Below are 27,639 nucleotides of genomic sequence, written 5' to 3'. Positions count from 1 at the left end.
CTGGCCGAAGCTGTGGAAAATCATACCGTCCAATGCTGAATGAGAATTGCCCGTTATGACGTCATCAGTATAGCATCACAGCCCAGCGCAGTAAGAATCATCCCAGGCAGCGCTGAGACCTGGTCGAGAGTGGAGGGCAGACGTGAGCAGACGGCTCACACGTCTTCAAGAGTTTATAAAAGGACTGTTGGTGCATCATTATGTTAATCCTGCATACCGTTAACTTCATCTTTATATACTTTTCTTAATTACTTTTATTTCTTTATATTAAATAAACCATTTAAATATTACTTCGTGCTCTCATGCTGTGAATTAAGTCAAATTCTATATATATATATATATATATATATATATATATAATATTGTATGATCTTAAATCCATATAATATATGTACGTGTGTATGAGAGAGATATATGTGAGAAAAATATGTAAATAAAAATTCTAACTTAAATTGCAATAGCCCCTCATTCCAAATAAGAAAACTTTAGCGACTGCGGAAACCAGATAACATTAAAAAAACTATTTTTCTGATTTTTGGAGGGTAATATTTTAGTAAATTCCTGTAAATGCTGGAGAAACTAATATTGAATCTGGAATTACTTACAGACCTATTAATCTTTCATTTTTTATTTTTATTTATGTTACATTACAGTACTAGATCTTTCAGCTACCATATATGCAACTGGGAAAACTTCCAGTTCTCAAAGGTGCTGCGATTCGTAGTTCAACAAAATCTGTAATTTACATTTCAAATTAAAGCAGTACATTGCTAAACAAAACGGAGTGACTTAAAACTAATGTATGTAGTTCTTAACAATTTAAATTTAAATTTTATTTTTCTATAATATTTTTAATCAGTACAATTGAGGTTATAGCTAATACATGAGATGTATAATATAGATAAATGAAAATTTCATAAACATTCAAACCACATAAACATTCATTGCAATTAATAAAATATACTTTAACGCCATGCATTCGCCATGCGTTGTGATACAGAATAATAGCTTGCAAGATGCTCAACAATGAGTCTTTGAAGAATATTTCTAATTTATGTTTTTTCCTATCAAAGTATTTTTGAATATCAGATTTTTAACAGTTATTAAATTATCTGCTCTGGAACTTGGTCACCAACTCAGCACTTTCACTGCTTGACAAAGACCACAGCATTGAGATTCTCGCTCACTCTGACGACTTCCTGTTAATTGCCAGAGGACACTCCCGCCACGCTTGCGAAAGCAGCTCATAATCAACATTAGACAATTTCTAACCTGGCCAAAGAATACAAACTTGGTCATATAACACGCCAAAACAAAAGGTAAGCTAATATACTCTGGTAAAAGGAACGACCCAACTCCATGCGTCAGTCTACAAGGTAAAGTAACTTAAGTATCTGGGGGACATTGTGGATGGTAAACTACGATGCATTCCCTACTTTAAAGATCTCAAAAGTAAACTGCACAGAATCTCTAGATTGATATTGAGGACAGCTGTGCCTACCAGGGAAGTATCCTCGCGGATGTTGAAGGTTTGGTATCTCATTGTAGCGGAGAGTATTGCACACCATGGTGCTTCAGTGTGTAGCGTAAATATCCGTAAAATGTTAGACTTCGCTGAAAGACCATTTCTTCTAAGCATCGTCAGAGATACCGAATACCATCCACAAACGTACATAACACACTTGCAGGAATTCCACCAGTGCACTTGACAATACAAAAGTACTCTAGTTCGCGTATTAGGATTGAAAAAGACGCCACAACATGGAATATCTCATTTGCTTTCATGGACTATGAGCAGACTTTACTCAGTCTTCCATGCCATCCCGCCAAATTTCATACAAACATCATATGAAGCTCTTCAACTGGACGGCAGGGCAGTATTTACTGTCAGCTCTAAAGAAGAGCAAATGGCGGATACTGGGTACTGTATTATGGATGGTGAAAGAATGGTAACGTCCTAGGCGAAGAAACGCAACATCAGGAACTTGGTCTTGCAGGGAAAGATTTCTCATCATTTAATAATTCCTACGGTAGCGTTTACCAGATTCTACTTCTGGTTTGCAAGCCATCATGAGCAACGGAAGAGAAATATTCTCGTAAGAAAGATCTAAAGTAACTCATTGGCATGCTATTCAGTCAGTGGGTTTCAGCTAATACAGGAATCACTGGAAACGAAAACGTGGGCATCATCGAGAAAAAAGTCGCCACTGAGCTTCAAGCAAGCATACTAAACGTAACATTTCCAGGCTCGGAACAGAAGGCATTTACTAAATGAAGAACTCGTGAAATAATTGCAGCGCTTTTGGGACACAGAAACAACAGAAAGAAGTGCACACAAACTATTTCCGAAAATTAGAAAACACCTAACTAGTAGCTTTTTTCACTTCATTTAGCATTTAACCGGCCATGGTCCATTTATTAGTTACTTGCATCGGTTCGGCTTATTAGCCACTTGCATTGGTTCGTGTTTGGGGAATGGTCGGAGACCCCGACCACTATTTCTACAGTTGCCCAAACACTGCCAAACCTCATCTCTACAAGTCTGTCTAATGCAAATGTAATAACACAGGCAGAAAGTGCACCAAAATGCTGTTTCTCTCAAATTTATAGCAGAATGTCTAGACATAACCAGTTCTATTCCCAACATACATTCTAGATTAAATTATTTCCTACAAAAATCCCTGGCACCTGTAGTTTTTGCAGTTCTCTGTTTTCTTGTTTGCATCATGTCATAATTGATCACCATCTGAAAGATTTTTATAATTGCGATTGGGGTTTCTGACTTTTCAGTATCTTTCCCTGTTGTGAAATCGAATTATGTTGTATATACATATTTTTAAATTTAGTCCTTCTGCTTTTATTATGTTTCCATAAGATACCCACTTGATTCATCTGTTTGTATCATTGTAAGTACAGCGTCTGAGTGTTATCTGTCATTTTATAATGTAATCACTACTCTGCCTTATTCACTCACTTCCTCTGTTTGTTTTAATTACATCTTGTTTAGTTACTAGCAGTAGGACACAACCTCTCTACTGTATTTTTATGTAACTGCATTGTTTTATGTATACGTTTATTCATTTTATGTAATTCATTTATTAGCCCAAAAGGGCAATTGCCCAGAAAGGCTATTAATTTCGTTTTGGCATTTTGCGTTGATCCACTATAAACGGTGAATCACTTTTTAAATTGTTGCCACCAAATATTAGAGTCCTCTGTTATATTTAAAGAAATTAAATACTAAAGAATCTGTATAAATGTATGCATGTTTCTCGCATTGTGATAAAACAACGGTACCTAGAGCCATCAAATTTTGAATAACGGAAGTCTCCACTCGAATATAGGCACCTGGAAGATCAAATTTGGAATTTGGAATTTGTTTTATTATCTATTTCATATTTTGTAAAGCATTTATGAGTTTTTGATTAATAAACTCAACGATTTCAAAGCGAGCAATGGCAATACTGTACGGGGGAAAAACTTTTTTTATCTCTGGCGCGCGAGACTGTGTATCGGAAACTCTAAAGATATGTTCTTTTAAATAATTTATGATATTGCCGTTGAATTAAATTTTATGGTGTAAGTGCGAAGAACATGATGTTTAATAAATAAAGGTAACACGCAAAACATTAAAAAGCGCCCCTTTAAGCGTAATATAAAATCGGAAAGTTTTCAGACTTATTTTTTTTTAAATTTATTTTATTAGTCCAAAGGGGCTTTGTCCCTGAAGGACTATTGTTTTCGTCTTGCGATTTTGCGTTGTATCACTATAAATGTCCGTTTCACTTTTCCAACTGTTGCCACCAAATGTTAGAGTCCTGCATTATATTTGAAAAAATTAAATAATGAAAAATTTGTATAAATGTATGTATATTTCTCGCATTGTGATAAAACAACGGTACATACAGCTATCGAATTTTGAATGACGTAATCCTACTGCGATTATGGGCATGTAGAAGACCAAATTTGAAATTTGAAATTTGTTTTATTATCGATTTCCTATTTTGTAAAACTTTAACGAATTTTTGATTAACAAACTCAAGAATTTCAAAGTGAGCAATGGCAACGTTGTACGGAAAAAATATTTTTCTCACCAGGGCGCGAGAATTTGTGTCGAAAATTCTAAAGATATGTTCAAAACTATTTTGCGATATTGCTCTTGAATTTTATGGTTTAAGTGCGAAGAACGTGATATTTAATAAATAAACGTAAAAGAGAAAATGATTAAAAAAACGCCCCTTTTTACGTAATTTAAAATCTGAAACCTTTCAGATTTTCTTTTTAATTCTTTCATTTACTTATTTACTTCTCTTTTATTTGCTCATCCGACCTTTCGACGATTAATTGTTATAAATTTGTCACAATTCTCTACAGTCGTTTACAATTAGATTGACAGTTAGATTATATGCTCATTTATAAGCATTCACATCCCACACATTCTGCTACAAATAACTATAAAAGTGGGTTTCGTTGGCCGATGCTAACGCCGCTCTTCTGTTGGCGAAAAGAAAGAAAGAAAGTCTTTAAATTACAAAATATTTCTTCATTAGATTTGAGACCAAATTTAAACTTTCTGGTACGGGATTATAAAATTAATTTTATTAACCAAAATACTGGTTATTCATTTATTTTACTTAAATGAATTACTTATTAAAGAGTTCTTTATTATAGAATCATCGTTTAATTTCTCTAGAGCGAAGGAAAAGGAAAGGACAAGTTAAACCAAAAATTCAAATTTTTATTTTAGATAACAATAATAATATTACAAACTTAATTTTTTTTATATATGTACGTTCATAAATGCAGTCATGTGTCTCTGACTGTTGACTTTACGATACCCTATTGACACTAAGTAACATTCTCTGAAACATTCATACAGGAAAGTGCATCATTTATAAAAGACAATTTCTTGAGAAAAATTCCAATAATAGAATACTAAAAGTAGAATAATTACCTCTTTGTCATTGAGAAACCACTGGAGTTCTGGCGTCGGATTAGACTTGGCAGAAGAGCAATTAACGTCCAGTATATCTCCCACACTGTAATGCGTTTTCGCTCCAGTAATCACAGGACCATCCCGTGCAATTACAGCTGCATAATAAAAGAACATCCCCAACTGTATAAAACCGCAGCGCGTGTAAAAATTTAATCGAAATACCAAAAATTAGGAAATATGCACTAAGAACTACATTTAAATTTGTTGATGGATGTGTTTCGGCTTTCAGTTTAAAAATAATAATATAAAATAATTTGAATAACATATATATATATATATATATATATATTAATTCCAAAAGGATTTGTCCCTGAAGGACTATTGTTTTCGTTTTGCGATTTTGCGTCAATTCACTACAAACGGCGAATCACTTTTTAAACTGTTGCCACAAAGTATTATTGCTCTGTGTTATATTTAAAGAAATTAAATAATGAAAAATCTGCATAAATGTATGTGTATTTCTCGCATTGTGACAAAAAACAACGGTACATAAAGCCATAGAATTTTGAATGACGTAATCCTGCTACGAATATTGGCATGTGAAAGACCAAATTTGAAATTTGAAATGCTTTATTATAGATCTCATATTTTGTAAAATTTTAACCCATTTTTGATTAACACTACAAAGTACTACCACCACCACTCTTGAACAAAGCTCAGATCGCATAAATTTATGAGCGTTAGAGAAGAAACTCATTTAGGATGTTTGGGTTTTAATTTTTGTATTTAAAAGTTAAAAATACTTTGCTTCTTTGCGTACCACCTATTTTTCTCTTGCGTACCACCAGTGGTACGCATAAGTATTTGCCTACGAAGAAAGGATTAAAATAGTAATCTGATCCTCTGGGTATTATGGCTGCATGAAAAGAAAAATTCTGCGTCAGTGAAACAACAGAAACTTCAGTTGCCTTCAGTTCTACCAGAAATAAGAATTCTAATTTCTGGAACAAGTTCTCGGAAGTGACTTTAGCATGGGCAGTTTTTATCTAATATGGTGAAGACTGAAATTAAAATTCAATACTTAATTAAAAGAGTGAGTTATGATATGGGGCTATATTACATCGCCCTGTGAACCGTAATCTTAATTGTGATGGCATGAGGAATCAGTACACATACTGATATTTTAAAATGAAATTTGAAATTATTAGTAAATAAATTTAACCTTTAAACTGATTCTAAACTACATCAAAATAATGAATTTGAGCATTTATTACGAATGTAAGGCTGAGATATGTTAAGTAACACTGAAATTCTTAAAACACCTCTTAAACGTACAGATTTAAAGACTGTTAAACATATTTGACAAAAAATGAAACATAAAATTCGAGAATAAAATGTTTCTTTAAATCAGAAAATGAAATCAGTAGTACAAGATGAGAGGAGCAAAAATTAGATCAGAAACCAATAAAAAACCAAGTAAATACTACAAAGTAAATGCATTTTCAACCCAAGTACATACATTTTCAAAAACATTGTTTTACAGTTATTTGACAGAATAAATAAACATATTTCTAAAATCGTATTTTAATCGTCTAAAATTATATTTTTCTATTAAATATTGAAAACAGTATTTTATTTTTGGAAAAGATATTTAGCATAAAAAAGGACTGAATAAAAGACAACCGTATTTTTTAATGTCAGTTTAATACGTTTAACATTTTTGATATTTTTTCAGAAACTAAATGTCTGATCACATTTTTATAACATTGTAAATGACATTCTTACTCGTACTTTCATAGTGCCTTATTTGTTGAATTTATTATTTCTACCGTGGTAATTTTATTATTCTTAGAAAGAGTCTTAAAATCGGCTAAAAATCTGTATTTTATAATACCTTTGTAGAACATTATGGGCATTTAAAAAATTTGTATTAAATTTTTATTAGTCCAAAGAGGCTTCGTCCCTGAAGGACTTTTGTTTTCGTTTTGCGATTTTGGGTTGGTTCACTATAAATGTCCATTTCACTTTTTAAACTGTTGCCACCAAATGTTAGATTCCTGCATTATATTTGAAGAAATTAAATAACGAAAAATCTGCATAAATGTATGTATATTTCTGGCACTGTGATAAAACAACGGTACATGAGCCATCGAGTTTTGAATGATGTAATCCTACTGCGAATATGGGCATGTGGAAGACCAAATTTGAAATTTGGAATGTTTTATTATCGATTTCCTATTTTGTAAAACTTTAACGAATTTTTTATTAACAAACTCAAGGATTTCAAAGCGAGCCAAGGCAACGTTGTACAGAAAAAAAAAAAAAAAATATCTCCAGGGCACGAGACTCAGTATAGGAAATTCTAAAGATATGCTCAATTTAAAACTATTTTGCGATATTGCTCTTGAACTGAATTTTGAAGTTTAAGTGCGAAGAACATTATGTTTAATAAATAAAGGTAACATAAAAAATGTTAAAAAATGCCCCTTTGGACGTAATTTAAAATCTGAAGCATATCAGATTTTCTTCTTTAAAAATTTTTATTTATTTATTTATTTTTGGTATAAAATTTTAATATGGAAACAAAACAACAAATGGGCAGTATGAGAACAATTGTGAAATGTTATAACTGTTTAATCATTTAAATTAGCGTATAGAAATAACAGCTATGAAAACTTTTTCCTTGTACAAAGTAAAGGAAGTATTGAAATCAAGAAAAATTTCAGACATCATAATTCAACGCAAATATCCATTTTCGCCGCTGTCGAATGCAATTTAACGATGTTTATGCGTGACATTTGTACGTAAGAACTGAATAAAGGACTCTTTTCCCCCAAAAGAAATATAAAACTGATTTAAAATGGATTGAAAAGAGATTTTTCCCCGTGGCGTCTGTGCGTACGTATGTATTTATCTCGCATAACTCAAAATCGAGCAGCCTCAAAACGTTGAAATTTTGTATATAGGACTGCTATAACATGCAGTTGTGCACCTCTCTTTTTGGTTGCAATGAGCAGCACTAAAAGTATAAAAATCTATATATTTCCCCTTTGTTACTCGGCTCAGAGAGCCCAGTTTTTTTTTTTTTTACTCTTATATGTTGGTAAACTGTGCATTTGATTGCTTTAAAAATGATTGAATTATGCTATTCTTATCTTCCGATTAAGGTTTTTATGCCTTTAATTAATCTGCATGCAATAGTTGTAGAATTATCAACAATGTAAAAGCTGTTTAAGTGCGACTAAGACTAATGTTTTTACCAGAGCAGCCTTATTTGTTTACATTTGAAACTTAGCACAATAGGGAATTAAGTCTTTCTGCACCTTCAGTGTCTTTTTTGCCGAATGGGACAGAAAGTAAACTTTTAGTTTTGTACCCCGAAAAATCTGCCTTCTTGTCCGCTGGCCGAACTGCTTGTTTTTGCGTAGAAACACTAATTTTAATTGTAAAAATAGTTTTAACTGTATTTGGTGCTTTATATTTTTCTATATTTTTCGATTTTTTATATAGGTTTTTTGAAATTTTATGTATTTTTGCCTTGCCGCGAAGTGAGAATGGAATTAATAGAATGATAACTATATCTGTAATGAAAATCGAGTAAATAAGTTCAAATGAAATGCAGCAAAAAGTGCCTATAACTTAATATTCCGTGCAAGGAAAATCATACTATGTACACAACAGATTTTTTAAATATTCGTATGAGTTTGCTTGGAAAGAATTTAAAGCATCTCACTCTCGGAGCGCAAAAGCGTTAGAATACTTCTAAGAAGTTAAAAATGCACTGTGAAACCAGAAAAAAAAAATTCACGACTAGAAGGGTTTTGAAGGTTATTAAAATGAACGTTGAATAACTTTGTTTTTCTGAAACATGGATTCCTAAATAAATTTATCTTTTAAAACCAACGATTAAAACTGAGGTTAGGCTATTTGAATAAGGAAAAGCATAGGAGGTCTACCTGTCTAGGGAGAAGGATGGGGCGATTAAAATTGAGAAAATGCGCATGTATGCGAAACTCTACGATTTGCATGCATAAGATATTTTTTCTGGTGCTCTTTTTATACTTTCATCTTTTTGCGATCATAAATTGAATATACCAAAAAGGTAAAGATGAGCGGTTTTTTTTTTTTTTTTTTTTTTTTTTTTTTTTTTTTTTACTTACCTCTGTAAGCACTGTGTAATACTATGTGGTGCACAAGGATTTAAAAAAAAATCTTCAAAATATAGTTCAGATATATCAAAATGGATGGATAAATTACACAGTGGTAGAACAAACTTGTGCTTCAACATTGTCCATTATTCTATCACTAGAATAAAATAAAATTTGATGCAAAAAGCAAATTTGCCCCAAAATTATTCAAGGTATAGGTATGATAACATGCAATTACTTTCTTACATTAACGTAATGTTCATGAAGAATCCTTTTAAACACGATATTTTTATTTACCAAAAATTACTTTTTATTGTCATATTTTTTTATGAAATCGTTCTATGCATCCTTTATTTTAGAATTTTTTCCCTTTCTTTTCTGGAATTACAATCCGTCTGAGGCAAAACTTAAAGAAAGAAGACATTCTTTTAAAAGTTCATCATGTGTTCTCTTGTTAATTTTGTCTAATTTTTATTTTATAATTTCTATATATAGCTTATCAGCTATATATAGAAGCTTCAAGCTTATCGGGTTATAGTATAAAAACCTAAATGACGTTTTAGTTTTGAGAGAATTTTATGTAATTTATATCTTATCTAGCAATGGAGAAAACTTAATAAACTCATTTATAAAAGAAAGCATAAGGTGATCAGTTATCTGAAAATAAAAATCATCTGTGAAGTCCTTATTGTCATAGGTAAGGTGTAGGTTATAAATATTATTTTTCACTAACTTGTTATTTTATGTTTTTGCATTTTTACTGTAACTTCTTCTTCCCGCCCCCCAAGAATGTAAATAGAGGGAGAAAGAGTTAGTATTTAAAAGAAGGTTTCGGAAGTTTAATTCAGCGTATTCTGCCTCTCCAAGCCACGTTACTTTGATTATGTACTCCGGTTAGGTTTATGACGGGCTAAATTGAATTATATAGTCTTTGACTACTAGCTTATTTCAAATTTCACCTTACTGTTACTTTACATCGCCATAAATAGTTGGCTGAATTATAATAAGCACGGGTCGTCTAATTCAGAAGTCAACGGGTCGTCTATATCTGATTTAATAAAAAGGTTGCTTAAACCTTCTTAAGACTCTGCCATTAACTTTTAGACTTAGCGATAATTCTCTGTCAGTCTAAATCCGGTTACAATTTATGATAGTTAAAGAGACTAAACTTTATAAAGATTGCATAGTAATTAAATTAGTTTTACGGCTTCTGTTGTTGGCAGAATAATTAATACTGGATTTGATTTAATTTGTGGCGTGTTCCTTCCCAACTTAGCTAAATCAATGGTTAGCCAAAAGGTTGTAATGACAACAGCCCTATAATATTGTATATGCTATTTGGATAGTAATTAATATTAGCTGCAGAAACCTAAAATTTGTGAAGAATTTTTTACAAAGTAGATATTTCATCACCGGTTGAAACGTTTTAGTAACATTAAAACTTGCTTTATAAGCACATTAATTTAGAAGTCAGACAACAAAAATCAGCGTTATATTTCCAAATTTTCACAGGACCAGTTTCAATGTTTTTACCGAATCATCAACCCCAGCTGCCAAAGTGCAAATGAACGAGATAAGATAAGATAAGAATTGCTGGACAGGAGTTAATCTACTGGTGCTATCTATTGATGAAGCAAGAAAACTAAAACGTAATTTTCTTAAAGGCTGAAGGTAAGGATAGATTAGAAGCTGAAGGTAAGGATAGATTGGAAGCTGAAGTTAAAGATTCCTTTATAAGCCTTCAAGTTTTATAACTTTTTATATTTCTTATACATAATAAAGCTACTATTATGTATTATTTTTAAATAAACTGCCGCAAGGAAAGCAAAGGACATCATATATATTTTTTAAGTAATTTTGCGTGGAAGAGTCTGTGAAATTTGCAAGGAATTTTATTAAAATTACCAGAGGAATAAAAATACGTTCACTTGACATATTCCTACTTACTAAATGGATTTGAAGGCGAGGATATTTCCAAGAATCCGTCCCCTACAATTAACTCCTCACTTGTGGTTGAGTATGTCTGTGACACTGTGGCTGTACAACGGAGAGTAATAGCTCCTTGGTAAAGGTCGGTCTGCTTCACAACGAAAAGAAGACCAATAGAAGATGTCTGTAAGCCATTCTGGTGATCTTCGATAGGATATGGTCTTTCGATGGCAGGATCAGCCTATAGGAAAGTCAGAAAGTATAATTCAAGATATTTCGATTATAGCAATAAATGCTTTGGTGTTTTATTTCAAGCAAATGAATAAAAATTATCTTTGAGGTAAGCGTTATATAGAAAAACGCAAATTTAAATGCGGTAGAACACCAACTATCCGAACATGTAGGGATGTATCTCATTTCGAACCGGTAAAAACTGAGATAGTTGAACAGATAAGTAAAATACATTCCAAATTGGAAACACGCAATCTATAGGGCCCTTCTGGACAGTAACGACATTTGTTTCTTGAAAATAATTTTAAAATCTAAGATAACTTTAACGAAAATTGTAGCTTGATTAATTCTACATTTTAGCTATCGATAAAAAAGCTTAATTTTGAAAGAAAGTAGTCTTTTACATTACTCATGTTACGAATTCTTTTTGGGCATAAAAGTTGAATTAATTGCATGACAATTTCCCAAACTATCAAAACCCTTTATAGTTGTTTCTTGACATGTTTGAAGGCTTAGATGGTAATTTTTCCCTCCTTGCCGCATGCGTTTGTGGTGTAATTGGATAGACGTCCGACTAGCAATTTGGAGGTATGGGGTTCGAATCCTGACGACGGTACTGACATATTTTCGTCTTCTGCTTCAAGAAAACCTAATGTCTCTACGTGCTTTAATATCTGATGTTACATCAACGTAACGACAGATATTACACGTAAAAATGCACAAGAATGCTTAACATTTCTTTCAACCTTTTAATCATCTTGAATGATCGATATGAGCTTATTATCATATAGAATTTGATATTCAGATTCTTTTGTATTGACATAAAAACACTTATTTTCCTAGAACAGTATATAGCTTTCCCTGCTTTAGAGAAACAAAGAATTGTTTTCGTAAATTGTTCTGATTTACAGTTTGAATTTAAAACTGCAGAGTTCAGAAGACTAGATGATGCAGAAAAATGCAATTTGAATAATAAAGCTTCTACTCGTAGTTATATGTTTCTTTTTTACAAGTTAAGAACGAAATTGCTTACATAAATTCAGAAAACATTTACTGTATTATTTAGTTTCTTAAGAATAAGTAAACCAGAAAAGAGCATCTGCTATATGATCAAAACATACCGTTTCATACTTAACCTTTTCCAGGGGGCTGGGACATATGTGTTCCGCAATTTCACTACTTTAAATGTGTCTCAAGAAATTCCAGTAAATTATGGAGATTTAAAATTTACTTCTTAATATGGAATAGGAAGTGTAAAATTCTTTTTTGTTTGTTTTCCCACTCCTTCTTGTAAAAACAGCTGATCAAATGGCGCTGAAACATATGCAAAAAAATTGCTCCATGTAGTCAAAGGGAAACTAAATCTTTTAAGTTTGTAATATCTACTTGTTTATCTTCTGCTGTGATAGCTGAAATACGTATAGGAACCACAGAGGAAGGAATGCACCAATGGCAACGTGAGTGGACCGAATGCGAGACAGGCAGACGGACTTTCACCCACCTCCTGAAAGTTTCCACCGACCGACTCTTTGCCGTAGCACCTCTCACCTACTTTATCATGGGTCACGGCCTTTTTCCAAGCTATTACAATCGCCACGGCATCTCAACTACCGATATCTGTGCATGTGGATTAGAAGGGTCACCAAACCATGACGTATTTGAATGTCCTTTGACGGCTGTACACCATCTCCCGCTACCTACAAATAATAGGAACGCCTATCACCGGTTTCTTATAACGCATAAAGGAGCGATTAATTCAATCTCCAGCATCATGAGTACTATCGCGGCATTGGGCACAGACTTTTGTCTACCGTGCTAAAACGACGCTCTGGTGTACTGACGATAAGCTCTAAGACTAGTCCTAGTGGATTTTACAATATCTGGGCTTCACCACAACTGTGTGTTTAAGCTCCCGTGCCCACCAATCTAAAGTGGCAATACTAACAATTCGCAAATACATGACATCTCCTTAGTGAGATGTGTTATGCCTCCTTAATGATATATGTGCAATCCCTTCAACAGCATGTGAACAGGCATCTTCTTATGCAGTGTTAGTGAACGCTTATGTGCCTCACGGTGCACTCATTGCTGGGGCACTGTCCAAGTGCTACAACATCCTTGGGCTTTTTTATCAGTGTTTTTTTATAGCGACCCTACAATAATTAACGCCTTCCAATCTAACTGCACTCTTCTGCACACATGAGTATTCATGAACTCATCATTCATCATTCAAGATGTACCTGTATTTATATAGAACAGAACTGCCCTACACTAACCTTGTGCTCCACCTTTCATGTGTCTTCATGTACTCCATTTGTCTTTTTGCGCCTTAAGTGACTAAGTGTATGTATCTGTTTTAAGTGCTCTCTGTTTATGCATTTTACGCATTGTGTTTTGTGTATTGTTTGCGTATGTGTTTTTATGTCTTTTTATATGTAAGTCTTATTATACAAGTATTTTTAGTTTAACTACCTATTATCTGTAACACCGCAGCCTGCCTCTTCAATCTGTAACACAATCCTACTAATGCCCTTGTAAGGCCATGTACTTCCCTTTGACAACCTCAATAATCTCCTGGTGCAGCCTCGTGTGGCTCCAGGAAACTTTTGCTGTAGTTAGAGAAGGGCGTGGAACACATGCCTGTTTACCTCTGTTAGACATCAGGCGTTCCAGTCCTCCGTAACCTACCTACCTACCTACCTACGTAAAAACCGCGTCGAAATATAGGGGCAGCAACGTAATAGCTGTTATACCACGTTAGCCAGCAATAAAAACAGAACCAGAAGCTCACGCTACATAAGTACAGAGCATGCCTACACTCTCTAACTTTCCCTTCTAGAATTTAGTATTTAAACCTTTTCTTCTCAAGGTACAATTTGAATTTCTTCATGTGCGGTACCAAATTTAAATATTCCGGCAAGGACAATTAAGGAAATGAAGGAAAGCTTAACTTGTTAGTTAAAATAAATATGTAAATCCCTATAAGTTCTTAAATCATTATTAGACCATTTAAAAAAAGTCCGAAACGAGGGGTCCATTAAAAGGCATTATAAATATAAGTTATTTTGTTTGATGCAGTGTTTTTACTTCCTTGCACGAAGTAAAATGGAAGTATTGTAATCGCGAAAGGTTTCAGGCGTCATATTTCAATGAAAATATCCATTTTGACCGCTATCGAATGCCATTGAACGATGTTTTTGCGTGACATCTGTAAGTAAGGACAGAATAAAAAACTCTTTTCCCCCAAAAAAATTATAAAACTGCTTTAAAATGAATTCTGAAGAGAATTTTTCGTGGCGTTTATACGTACGTATGATCTCTCATGACTCAAAAACGAGTAGTCTCAGAACGTTGAAATTTTCTATGTAGGACTGCTATAATATGTAGATATGCACCTCGTATTTTGGTTGCAACCGGCCGCACCTAGCGTATATAAATATATGTCTATACAGTGGTGGCTAAAATTGTGGACACTTTTGGAAATTTTTATGTTTTTGAACTTTGTATGCTTATAGAAAACGTTACGTTTCACAAAATGCAAACTTGTATATATCATTTTAAGGAGAATTTATTACTGAATCCAATACAAAACACAAAAATTCAATTATTTGCAATACAAAAAAAAGTTAAACGATAATAGTTATCGATATATATTAGATAGTGATGATTGCAGTGAGTTTTCGATAAGATTGAGGTCAGGACTGTTTCCTGGCCATGACAACAATTTAATGCTCTTTGTACGAAACCACTCTTTCGATATTTTGGCCGTGTGGCAAGGAGCAGAATCCTGCTGAAAAATAAACGAAGCATTGTTGGGAAAGAGATCTCTGATGGAAGGTAGAAGTTTTGGTTCTAGAATAGTGTCAATGTATTTTTTGGCATTCAGTGTCCCATCGATGACATGAAGGCGACCAATACCATCTGCTGACATGCATGGCGAAATCATAACACTAACTGGGTTCTTCACAGTTGCTTGAATGCAGTCAGAATGTAGCTCTTCTCCTATTCTACGTCTTACATATTTTCGCCCATCACTACCGAATAATGATATCTTAGTTTCATTACTCCATATAACTTGTGACCACTGATCTCTATCCAATTAATGTGTTCCTTTGCCCATTGTAGTCTTTCTTTTCGTTGCTGAAAATTAAGATAAGGCTTTTTTCGTGGAATTCTACCTCTCACTCCAACATCTGTTAATCTTCTCCTGATTGTACTTGAACTGACAGAAACACCAGCATCATTCAGATCGCTTCTGATGGCCGCTGATGACATTTTTCTATCTTAGAGACATAGTCTTTTTATTCTTCTGTCATCAATAGATGTGGTGCACCTTTTTCGGCCTTTTCCTTCTTTGTTTTTTATTGAATTTGTCTCCTGATATCGTAAACAAAACTTTCGGACTCCAGATGTAGTCACTGAACCAACCACCTGTCTTGCAATTTAAGCATAAGAAGACCACTTTCTCGTAACACAATAACATTACATCTCTTTCTAGGTGTCCAATCTACTCTTTTATTTGATGTCATTGCTTCTTGACTAAATATTAAAAATTTTTACAAAAATTCCTACTTGTAATTGCAGTGTATAAGAAACAGGTCCTCCTTCTACAGAACAAAGCAAAATAATGAATTGTTTCAAGTGTAAACATGATGTCAGCTTCTGCTGGTAGTTACTAACATTTGATTGGTTCTCAGAACAAGAACAGTGATTGGCCAGGAAAGTTAGACATTACAAACCCCTTCATAACTGTTTTTTATTTATATTAAAGTACATATAACTTTTTTTTGTATTGCATATAATTGAATTTTGTGCTTTGTATTGAATTCAGTAATAAATTCTCTTTAAAATGATATATACAAGTTTGCATGTTGCGAAACATATCATTTTCTATAAGCGCACAAATTTCAAAAACATAAAAATTTCCAAAAGTGTGCACAATTTTGGCCACCATTGTATATATCCACTCTGTTACCTGGCTCAGTGATTTCCGTTTCTTTACTTTTATATGTTTGTATGTTGTGTATTTTTCCTTTAAAAATGATTGAATTATGTTGTTCATATATTCCAGTTAAGGGATTTATGCCTTTAGTAAATCGGCATGCAATATTTGTGGAGTTATCAACAATTTAAAAGTTGCTTAAGTGCAGCTAAGCCTAGCTATTTTTACGATGGCGGACATGTTTGTTCACATTTCAAACTTGGCAAAATAGCGGATTTGGGCCAATCTAGAGAAAGTAAGCTTCACAACCACAAAGATAACGCCTTCTTTTATTATTGCAAATTAAATCATGTTTAATCCATTCTGGAATTTATTCGAGAAAATAAGTGTTTAGGATTTACTTCTCACTTTTCAATATAGATATATTTTGAGTTTTTATGCATTTTTGCCTTGTCGGGAAGTGAGAAATTAATTAATTTAATGAGAAATACTGAATCGCCTGTGAAAAACAGTTTCTATTTTGTTTTGTTTGCGTAATTTCTTTTATACATCGTTTTAGATTTACTATTATAGTATTTGAATAGAAAATGTGGCAACGATTAGATAATTCTTCAAATGATATAAATTTATATGCATTCTGAGTTATAATATGAACGAAATCTAACGCTATTAAGTAAACTAGCGCTAGAGTGTCCCTATAGTAAACAAATATAGTGAATTTTAAAGAGTGTATTTATTCTATTGTCGTTTATGCGCTATCGACGAAGCAGATTTAATTCAATAAATTTAAAATAAAGTGCAAAAAATTGCATATAATTTAATATTCCGTACAAGGAAGTCATGTAATGTACACATATTTTTTTGTATTATCTTGCAGATGAAAGTGAAAAGCGGACATAAGAAGTTAGTTTTTTTCTTTGAGTACAGAACTCTATCCAATTACTGCAGTTATTTATATTTTTTATTACATTAAGTCAATAAACTATATCAGTAAAGATTTATAATTGATCTAATGCATAATATTCCTAATTTATATGATTTATAGTACATCTAATACGCTTGTAATGTTTTAATTACTTTTTAATGTTTTTCAATAGTTGGCAACATTACTGTTTTTGCGTAGCGCAATCTATGCGTAAGGTACTATTTAGCGTATGCGTAGAACACTTGTTAAGAATTTTTGACATCAGAAGGAACCGTAGCTTTATACTAAATTCCTTATGTTACGTTTTTTGGTCATTTATGATCTCTCCGTGTTGAAAATAGCCAATTCTTAGATGTATTGTCATTTTATATACCATATTATTCTTAATTAAAAGTAAAATGGTATATAAGTTAACAATTCGAGCGATATGAAAGCCGTGTGCATGCTTCTTAGTAATTTATATTTTTTATTACATTAAGTCAATAAACTATATCAGTAAAGATTTATAATTGATCTAATGCATAATATTCCTAATTTATATGATTTATAGTACATCTAAGTGATAATTTTAACGAACATTTGAATTGTTATTGAAATTTACGAAAAAGGTATCTTTAATACCTTATATTAAGTAACCTGGTATAGAACAATTCTTAGTATATCAAAATGCAATTTTTATTATAACTTGATGATATTTTTGGTATTTTATTTTTTTATAAGTAGTAAGGCTATTTTAAGCTTATATGCATGACATTCATTTTGAATATTTTAATAATATTAATTGGTGTATTTTGGTGCATTTAATTATGGCGAAGCTCACTAGGGCTATCTGCCTAAGGGGAGGGATGCCTTCATGGAGGACTTTCTAAGGAAAACTGGCTCGTATACACGTTACACATGGGGAAAACCACGGAAACACCCATGCAGCCATCCCGTTCGAGGTTCGAATCATTCGCGTGATTCGAACCTCGAATCGAACTACCAGTGTTTAAATAATATTAATTGATGTGCCGTATTATATATCAGTAGATTGATATGTGTGGTATTATATCAACAGATTAATATGTACGGTATTATATTAATACATTAGTATGTGCGGTTATTTTCCTTTTAAATTAGCTATTCATGTTAATTTTGGCGCTGCTTAAAAAAGATATAGTCGTGTGTGTAACAAGAAAGAGAAATGGTAAGCACACGGACTTGGAAAAGAAGAATACAAGAAATGGAAAAAAAATTTAAATAGAAAAGTAAAGTCTGAAACTTTAATGTTAAAAAAGTAAGTTAAAGAAAATTAATATTCGAGAATATATTAGTTTAAGCGTGTTTTTATATGAGATTTAAAAATGCTTAAATCAACTGAAACCCTGTTAAAATTATAGGTTTAAGTTAGTTATCTTTCGTGGAAGAGAAATTAGGTAAGATGATTTAATTTGAATTAGATCGATTTATAGAACGTTTGATAAAAGGTGGCTGCAAGATTTAGCCTCTAAAATATTTATCTTATATATATATATTCCTCTGCAAAGTTTCTCCATATAAGGTAGAATATTTTACGAGAATGGTTTCAACATCAGCCATGGAAAGATTGCGTTAATATGAAATCTAACTTTTTGCATGGTTCTCAAAGAGCAAACATTTTGATTAATTAAGGATTAATTCTGATTTAATAAGTGAAACGTGGAAAGTCACGTAATTTCATGAATAAAATTTTCAATTTATGAATAAATAGTTAATATTTTCATTAGGTTTAGTAATGTGTACTGTACTAAACGTTTAATAATGTGTACTGTTTTTTCTCAACATGAACAATTAATAACCAAAACAGAAAACATTTGTCTGCAGTTAGCCCTTAAAATCGTTAGAAATATTATGAATTTTTTTCTCTGAAAAGTAGTTTAAGTCAGTAAATTATATTTTCGAGAATTTTTCTTGTAAACATATGGAATTTACTTTTCGTTGTTCTTAGCTCATTAAAGCATTTGAACATTTCGCTAATTAAACTTTTTGCTCTGCAAAAAATCATATAAAATGAAATTTCATAGCTGTAGAATCCTTGTATCACAACAACTGACACAGATTTTATAAAATTCTCTACCGCATGAGAGATTTTATAATTGAAAGTACATATATATAATTAATGTTTAAAGAAATAAGATCTTTAGCCAACTTTCGCAAATTCCAATTACAACATCTTATGTAGCGATGGGGTTGTGCATTCAAATAAAAACTTTCTAAAAATAGCTTTAATCCATTTAAATAAAGTGTATAATGTTTCTGTGGCTTCTCATTTCTTTCATCAGACCATCCTTAACTTATTTGTTACCATGAATACACCAGTAATAACCTTTTGGTTAAGAAAGTATTATATTTTATGACCTTACATTAATAATAACTAAAGCAAATTTACAACTTTTTCTTTCCCTGAGATAAAACCATTACCATAAAGAAATTTCTGGGTTTTTCATAATCTAAGACAGCATAATTTGGCTGTTTTTATTCAATGTACAAATAGAAAAATCAAGTCTAGTTTTGCAATAAAACTTCATAGATTTAATAATTTAGAAAGACTAAAAATAACTTTCAATTTTTTATGTAGGATCTCATTCTCTCGCGTTCTTTGCTATATTCCATTAACCTAATTTATTTTTCGTTAATAAATATTTTTTAATTAAATAGTTTTTCTTCTATTGTTTATGCCTACTGGCTAGACCATTTTGTGAAAAACTGAGATATATATTCTCTGCAGGGCACTTAGGGCTATTTGAGAAATTCAATGAAATTTAAGTATTTCTACAAAATATAAATTTACTAATATTATTTTTCAAGATCAGTGTAGTAGAAGAGTGAATATGGATTTATTAAATTACTGCAGAGCACACTAAGGCTATCTGCTTAAGGGGGAGGATGCTTTCATGGAGGATTTTATTAGGGAAACTGATTCATATTTATATTAAGTATGAGGTAAATGGAGGCAGAAGGAAATGTGGATACACATGATATCATGACAACATTTTTATAGCATTTTAATGTGTTCTCTAAGGCATGTACACACTCTTAACACTCTCATAACAATACAGATTTCTTGAATGCATTGGAACTCAAGCACTTTAAAACTCTTAAGATCTTCGAATATGTGACTGTTGTAAGAATTGAGATATTTTATTTATTTAGAAAATGTTTTATAGCTGACTACATAATATAGCTGCTTTGGGAACTAGTAACCAGGAAGTTTGTGTTGCCACAAATATTTTTATAATTTAATCTGCTTTGTGACAAAATGTTTTATGCGTTCATGTCATGTTTCCAACTTACACGCACGATATTCTAAAAATGGGTACTTGTAATTTTATGGAATTCTATATATGGGCACTATCTTCTAACTGAATGAAAAATCTGATGAATATTTTAATATTAAAAAAATTATGCACGAAAACATTACAGATTTTTTAAAAAAAAATACATTTTATAAACTCAGCTCCAAATAAAATAAAAATTTAACATGAAATTCTTAGGATTTTGGGTTCACAGTAGTTTCCAAATGTTATAAAAGCTATATATTAAATATAGAATTAAATTATGCAACAGAATGTTTTAAACTGTGCGCGCAGGTTGGAAATGACGTGAACGCATAAAACATTTTTGTCACAAAGCAGATTAAATTATAAAAATATTTGTGGCAACACAAACTTTCTGGTTACTAGTTCAAAAAGCAGATATAGTATATAATCAGCTGTAAAAAGTTGGAAGTAATTGCTCTTAAAATAATTAAGTTATCTCAAGTCTTGCAACAGTAACTTATTCGAAGATCTTAAAGGTTTTAAAGTGTATGAGTTTCCTTAAGAACTTTGCCTTCTCGTCTCTCGAGTTAAAACCCTTCACTCTGTTTCCTTAATAAATCTAAACCAAGTATATACAAAGTGTGACACACACAAAAAAAAAAAAAAAAAAAAAAAAAAAAAAACGAAACTGGTCCAATAAATCGTTCTACTTACAGAATTAATTCTCCGTGACATTATCACCTTCAAAGTAGTTCCCTTCAGCATTCACACATTTCTGCATTCGGTGTTGCCATTGCTGGCAACAGTTGTGGAACGAGGTAAATGGGTTCCCCTGAAGTAAGATTTAACTTTAGGAAATTAAGAAAACTCGCATGGAGCAATATCAGGTGAATAAGAAGGATGCCCCATCACAGTAAAACGTTTGCTGGTCAGAAACTGCTTGACAGATAGGGCCGTGTGAGCGGGTGCATTGTCCTGGTAAACAACCATCCATCACTCCTCAACTGTTGTCTTTTTTTCCCTAATTTTTCACGAAGTCGTTTTAGTACTTCAGTGTAGTAATTCTGATTAACAGTCTGACCACTGGGAACTCTTCAATCATGATGAACGAGGCGCTCAACTCATTCAATCATGATGAACGAGTTGAGCGCCCAAGGGGGCGCCCAGCACGTTCATCATCTTCCACATTGCCCCTTCTCGCTGAAAACCGCTTATGCATTCAAACACACGTGCATGAGACAAAGTTTCATCTTCATAAGCCTCGGTTAACATGTCTCCTCCATGGCTGATTTCTTAAGTTTCACAAGAAACTTGATGTTGATTTGCTGTTCGGTTTTTACATTAGACATTTTCCCGGCAGAATGCAGTTACACGTGTTCACTCAATGACGCAGTACTCCCCACTGGCGTGGTCGGTTAAGTCGAAACTAGCCGCATGGATAGAGGAGCTGTGTGGCATGACGTCCGTTGCCAACTCCACTCTATTTTCAAGCTACACATTTAGTCTCTTTTTTTTTTTTTTTTTTTTTTTTTTTTGTCACCCCTCGTACGTTTGCTCTAATGGCTTCTCTCTGTTGGGGATGGTATGAGATATTATTGGAAAATTTTGGATTTCAGCTTAAAAAATGTATACCTCTTTTCCGTTTATATACCATTTGAGAGCTGCTGCTGGTTTGGAGGGTCCAGATCTGCAAGTAACATTGACGTAGTCTCCCACTTCGTATCTGGGTTGGCTGCCCAGAATAGACGGGTCTTTCTGAGGAAGAACTGTGGAAAATACAAGAACGTGCATGTTAAGAATCAGTCGCTGCAAGTAAAGGATGTCATTAATAATAAGCAAAATCATACAACAAACTTTTGAAACAGTTTTAAACACTTTTGCTTCCTCCTTTTGCAACAAATAGAACTAGTAACAGTTACGAATGTGAAATTTGGCAGAAATGCATTTCTAACCACTTCGTTTTATGCAATATATATCAGGTATACTAGTGGTCGCTAAACTTATGAAGGTTCTGAGTTATTACCATTTTTAAATCCTACTGTGAGCTACCCAAAAGAACTACCAACTTCTTTTTAAAAAATCTTATATTTGTTTATTTCTAATGAATTAGAAATCAATTTTAATTAAACTGTATGTAACAAAAAAGAAATTGAAATTGAATTGTAAATAAGAAACAAATTGAAGTGTAGTCAGTAATAAATAACAAATGTAATAACAAACTTTTTTAAATCAGACTGATTAACATTAATGAGGAAGATAGCTCTTTTTTGTCATCAAAAAGTTGGGAGATACTAGCTGCAATTCGAATACAATTGTTCAAGTGTTCAGAGGAGCAAGCGTATAGGAGCTATAGGGCCCACAAAGTATCAGAAAAGTATTGGAAACATGACACCAAGTTGCTAAAATGCTCGTTTCACGTATTTATATGAACTAATAATATGGTAAGATAGTGGGGATCTCAATGTAAAGGAAGAAACAACTCTTTGAAAAGAGACATTATATTCTGGGATGTCGAAAATAGGACTTTTTATTAACTTTAAACAAAATTTATTACAAGAGACATTCAATGTGCAATTCATCAAACAAACAATGAGACGTGCAGAAAGACAGTTCACAATGGGCTACATAATATAGTTCACAATGGTTCACTACATAATATAGCTGCTTTGGGAACTAGTAACCAGGAAGTTTGTGTTGCCACAAATATTTTTATAATTTAATCTCTTTGGGACAAAATGTTTTATGAGTTCATGTCATGTTTCTAACTTACACGCACGATATTCTAAAAATGGGTACTTGTAATTTTATGGAATTCTTTATATGGGCACTATCTTCTAACTGAATAAAAATCTGATGAATATTTTAATATTAAAAAATTTTATGCACGAAAACATTACAGATTTTTTTTAATAAAATACATTTTATAAACTCAGCTCCAAATAAAATAAAAATTTAACATGAAATTCTTAGGATTTGGGGTTAACAGTAGTTTCCAAATGTTATAAAAGCTATATATTAAGTATGGAATTAAATTATGCAACAGAATGTTTTAAACTATGCGCGCAGGGTGGAAACATGACATGAACGCATAAAACATTTTTGTCACAAAGCAGATTAAATTATAAAAGTATTTGTGGCAACACAAACTTTCTGGTTACTAGTTCAAAAAGCAGATATAGTATATATAATCAGCTGTAAAAAGTTGGAAGTAATTGCTTTTAAAATAAATAAGTTATCCCAATTCTTGCAACAGTAATAATATATTCGAAGATTTTTAAAGTGTATGTGTTTCCTTAAGAACTTTGCCTTCTCGTCTCTCGAGTTAAAACCCTTCACTCTGTTTCCTTAATAAATACAAACCAAGTAGACACAAAAAACGAAACTTGTCCAATAAAATCTTTGAACTTACAGAATTAATTCTCCGTGACATTATCACCTTAAAAAAGTTTCCTTCAACATTCACATTTTCATTCAGCTTTCAGCATTTTACAAAAGCGATAGCCTCACATTTTGCACACTCATTATTTGTCAATGACTCCGAAGCAGTTATCCATTGGCGCAATCCACATTCCAGATTCGTCGTCCAAGTACGTGCCCTTATAAAAAGCATATCTAATCAAGTTCTTAAAACAAGGAGCGCTGGATTGATATAGTGAAAAGGACTGCAGGGGCAGAAAATTATCGCGATGCCAAATGTGCTCCTGTGTTTCGATAATGATTGTAACAAACAAATCATTTGTAGTGTCTGAAAAAATGAATATCCAGAGGCTAGATCTTTCCCGTAAATCCTTCAGATACCAGTTCTTTTTGTAGGACTTTACCATCAGGTACTTCGGAAGCAGGCAAAGCATGAACATACAAGAAATAAAGATGCCATTAAGGAAATATGTCCATCTATACACACTCCATTGATACTTTATGGTTTCTATAATTCTTAACCCTGAACTTCCCACTGTTGCATTTCTGCAACATATGATTTATTTAAATTTAACAGACTCAATATTTTTTTTAATTACCTACAAATCACTTATCTGAGAAAAAAAGATTACTGCAACGAAATGCATGCTAATTTTGTCACTAGATAGCAGCACATCTTTTCCAGAAATCAAAACAATTGTAAAAATCTCTGTTGCCTCAAGAACTGTGTTTTTGCTATAAAAAGAAACCATTATATTTTATGCTTCCTCTTGTTTATTGATGAAAAAAATTACCAGGTAAGGAATTTAAACATTTTATGTTCATTTAAAAGTAATTTTGATTTTCTAATGGAAAAAGTTTGAAAGAAATTTGATTTTAATTATATGTTGCAGGTCTGCAACATTGGTCTTTGGTTACCATTTTGACATGGCCAAAACGCGTATACTAACCCAAGATGAAATTGCTAGATATATGAATAATTTGGACAAACTAAGTGATTTAAGTGAGGATGGTCTTGAATATTCTGCTGATGATGTTCATTTTTTACCTCATTGTGTGTCATCTAATGATGATTCGGATAGCGACTGTGCAAATAGTGTTGTTTCACAAAATACAATTCAGAATATAAAAAAAATCCGATGATGATGATAATAAATTTGATAGAAATATTTCAGTCAAGTGTGTGTGTGTGATTATGGCAAAGCCTCGAGAGCTATCTGCCTACGGGGAGGGATGTCTTCGTGAAGGATTTTCTCAGGGAAACTGGATTTTATACAAGTTACACACGGGGAAAACGACCATGCAGCCAGCCCCGTTCGCGGGATTCGAACCTCGGACAGAACTACCAGTGTTCAGCGACTTAACCGCTCGGCCGCTGGTATATTTCAGTTAGAGAACCTTTTTTAAATTTAACTGTTAAGAATAATAAAACATTGTCAAAGAATATTTTATGGAAAAATCAAAACATTTCATTGATTGAAGAAGTAATAAAATTCCATAGAGATGACACGCTCCTAAGAGAAATTACAGATATGGACACTACGTACCAATTTTTTAAATATTTATGGAAGGAAGAGATCATAAGTAACATTTATGAAGACAGCAAACGATATGCTATTCAAAAGAATCCAAGTAAGCCTTTGACTATATCAGAGAATGAAATAAATCAATATTTGGGTATTTGCATTTATGCATCTCTAGTTCACCTGCCAAACTATAGAGCATACTGGTCAGAAGAGCTTGGATTTGATCGAATTAAAGAAACAATGAAGAAATCTGAAAATAAAAAAAAATCTAATGAATTTACAAAAATTCAAATCTGAAGTTGCATCATGCTTATGCAAAATGGGGTACGATCGAAATGCTAAAAGAGGAAGACATAGTAATACTTCAATAGAACAAATGTCTCAGACTAAAAGATGCAAAGGGACTGCCCAATCCGTTCCATGTAGGACATTTGTAGAGATGGTATAAATCATTGACCAATATGATCAGAAAAGAATACGGTGCAAGTTTCCAAACTGCAAGAGCTACGCTCAAACTGAGTGCGAAAAGTGTAAAGTAGGGTACTTTTTACAACAAAGTCAATAACTGCTTTAAAAATTTTCATTGTCAATGAATAATAAAATCCTCATATAAAAAAAGTTTTGTAATTTTACAGCACTACTGCGCAATGTTGCACTTCTGCAACAAACAAACAAAAAAAAAATGACTGAAATTCAATTTAAAACTGCTTAATTTTTAAAAAAAATATTTTTCCCTTTTATTATTACTTAAGAAGTAGCTGATATAATTTTTTCATAGAAATTTAAAAAATTGGGAAGTTAAGGGTTAGACGCTTGTCTCTCTGCCTCTAAAGACTTTAAAGTTTCTTTACTTGTGATACAAGCTTTCCGAAAATATATAGGTTTCCGAAAAACCGGTATCAAAGGAGAGAGGGGTTTACTTGTCAGTGGAGGAATCAAAGTTAGGCACCCGAAAATGTCTCCGAACCGAAGGTAGTTATCCGAAGATAACCGTGCAATCTACTGAAGATGTCTCCGCGAGCTACTAGTAGCTCTCGATCGACGGTTTGGATATCACTGAGCTATACCATAATTCTATCAAAATTCAGTTGCTGAATTTTACACGACTTTTGGACAGTATTTAGGAGTTAATTCTCTCATCTGTGATTTTAAAAGAAATTTGGTTTTAATATATCAAAATTCTTGCATTATTTTTTATATTCACTGATAGCGTTCATTTAAAGATGAGAAAGACAATCATCAACCGTGTAAAACATGTCATATGAGCCTCAGCAGAAGACAAACAAATATAAATATAAAATAGTAATTGAAAACAAACTTGCCATCCAAAAATGGTCAAACACCTCGATAAGAAGTTATGATCAAAGTTTTTCAAAGCAAAACACATAATAAAAATTTTAAGTACATAAAATCATACACTTAATTTGATTTCTTTCTCAGATAAAAATAATGTTGACTGCTGGTGATTCACAAATATACTTGATTGTTGAACAAAAGTAAAACTCAGTTATTACTAGTTATTAAACTCAATGATTAAATATTTAATTTAATCTCAGGATTTTTTTTTTTTTTTTGCATTTAAGTTTTCTAAGTAACATAATATGCAATAAAAAATCGGACTACCGGAAAAAAATCGTTAGATTAAAGAAAGAAATTTAATACAGGATGCTATCTGTACGCTCCTATAACATTTCATCATCGCCATTTAGATTATTAGATACAGGCTAATAGTGTGTAGGAAAAAAAAAAAAAAAAAAAAAAAAAAAAAAACAGAAATTTTAAAATAAACATATAGTGTTGAGTTTCTACGGGGCTTCTGGATTTGGAGTGATTGACGCTAGCACTTGATGAAAAAGCAAAGCACAATTTATTAGCACACAGGACAGCTCCGAAAACACGTTTACAGACGTCGAAAACTACTACAAGCTCGTTGAAACAATCAGCAACATAGCCTTCAGGCTATTTAACGGTGAAGACAGCTTCACGGCAAAGTACCAGAGTACAGCTCCCGACTCGGTTAGGTCGTTCTCATAACTGTACATACTCTACTATTCACGATGCACTCGACGATACAGTCGATAGACTCGATGATGCACTTGCTAGACTCGCGATACTCCGACGACCAAATCGACTCTAGACTGATAATCAACTCGCTAGACTACAAACACTCCCTACTCTGCGTACCAGCTGGGTTTATTTAGATTTTAGCCTGCCTTCGAGAACATTTTGGGCCAAACCGATAAGAATTCGTTCTAGAATGCTCTCCATCCGTCTATGGCATATATCCAAATGTCGCCAAATGGGCGA

At 32.6% G+C, this 27,639-nt stretch overlaps 1 protein-coding gene across 2 annotated transcripts in view; it reads right to left on the bottom strand.

Annotated features, from left to right (window-relative positions):
- Positions 1-27,639, bottom strand: part of LOC118198758 (synaptogenesis protein syg-2-like) — a 249,006-nt gene that overhangs the window by 36,524 nt on the left and 184,843 nt on the right. For both annotated transcript variants that reach the window (XM_085823263.1, XM_085823268.1), the window contains exons 3-5: positions 22,022-22,155; positions 11,032-11,254; positions 4,955-5,091 (exon numbers count right to left, since the gene is read on the bottom strand). In XM_085823263.1, the coding sequence (XP_085679389.1) occupies positions 4,955-5,091; positions 11,032-11,254; positions 22,022-22,155 (494 nt within the window). The remainder of the gene's footprint in view (positions 1-4,954; positions 5,092-11,031; positions 11,255-22,021; positions 22,156-27,639) is intronic.

Source organism: Stegodyphus dumicola, chromosome 1 (genome assembly GCF_044657685.1).
Source record: "Stegodyphus dumicola isolate Sdum_Otavi_A_Nest chromosome 1, ASM4465768v1".
Taxonomy (NCBI): Eukaryota; Metazoa; Arthropoda; class Arachnida; order Araneae; family Eresidae; genus Stegodyphus; species Stegodyphus dumicola.
This window is presented reverse-complemented; position numbering and strand designations above follow the sequence as displayed.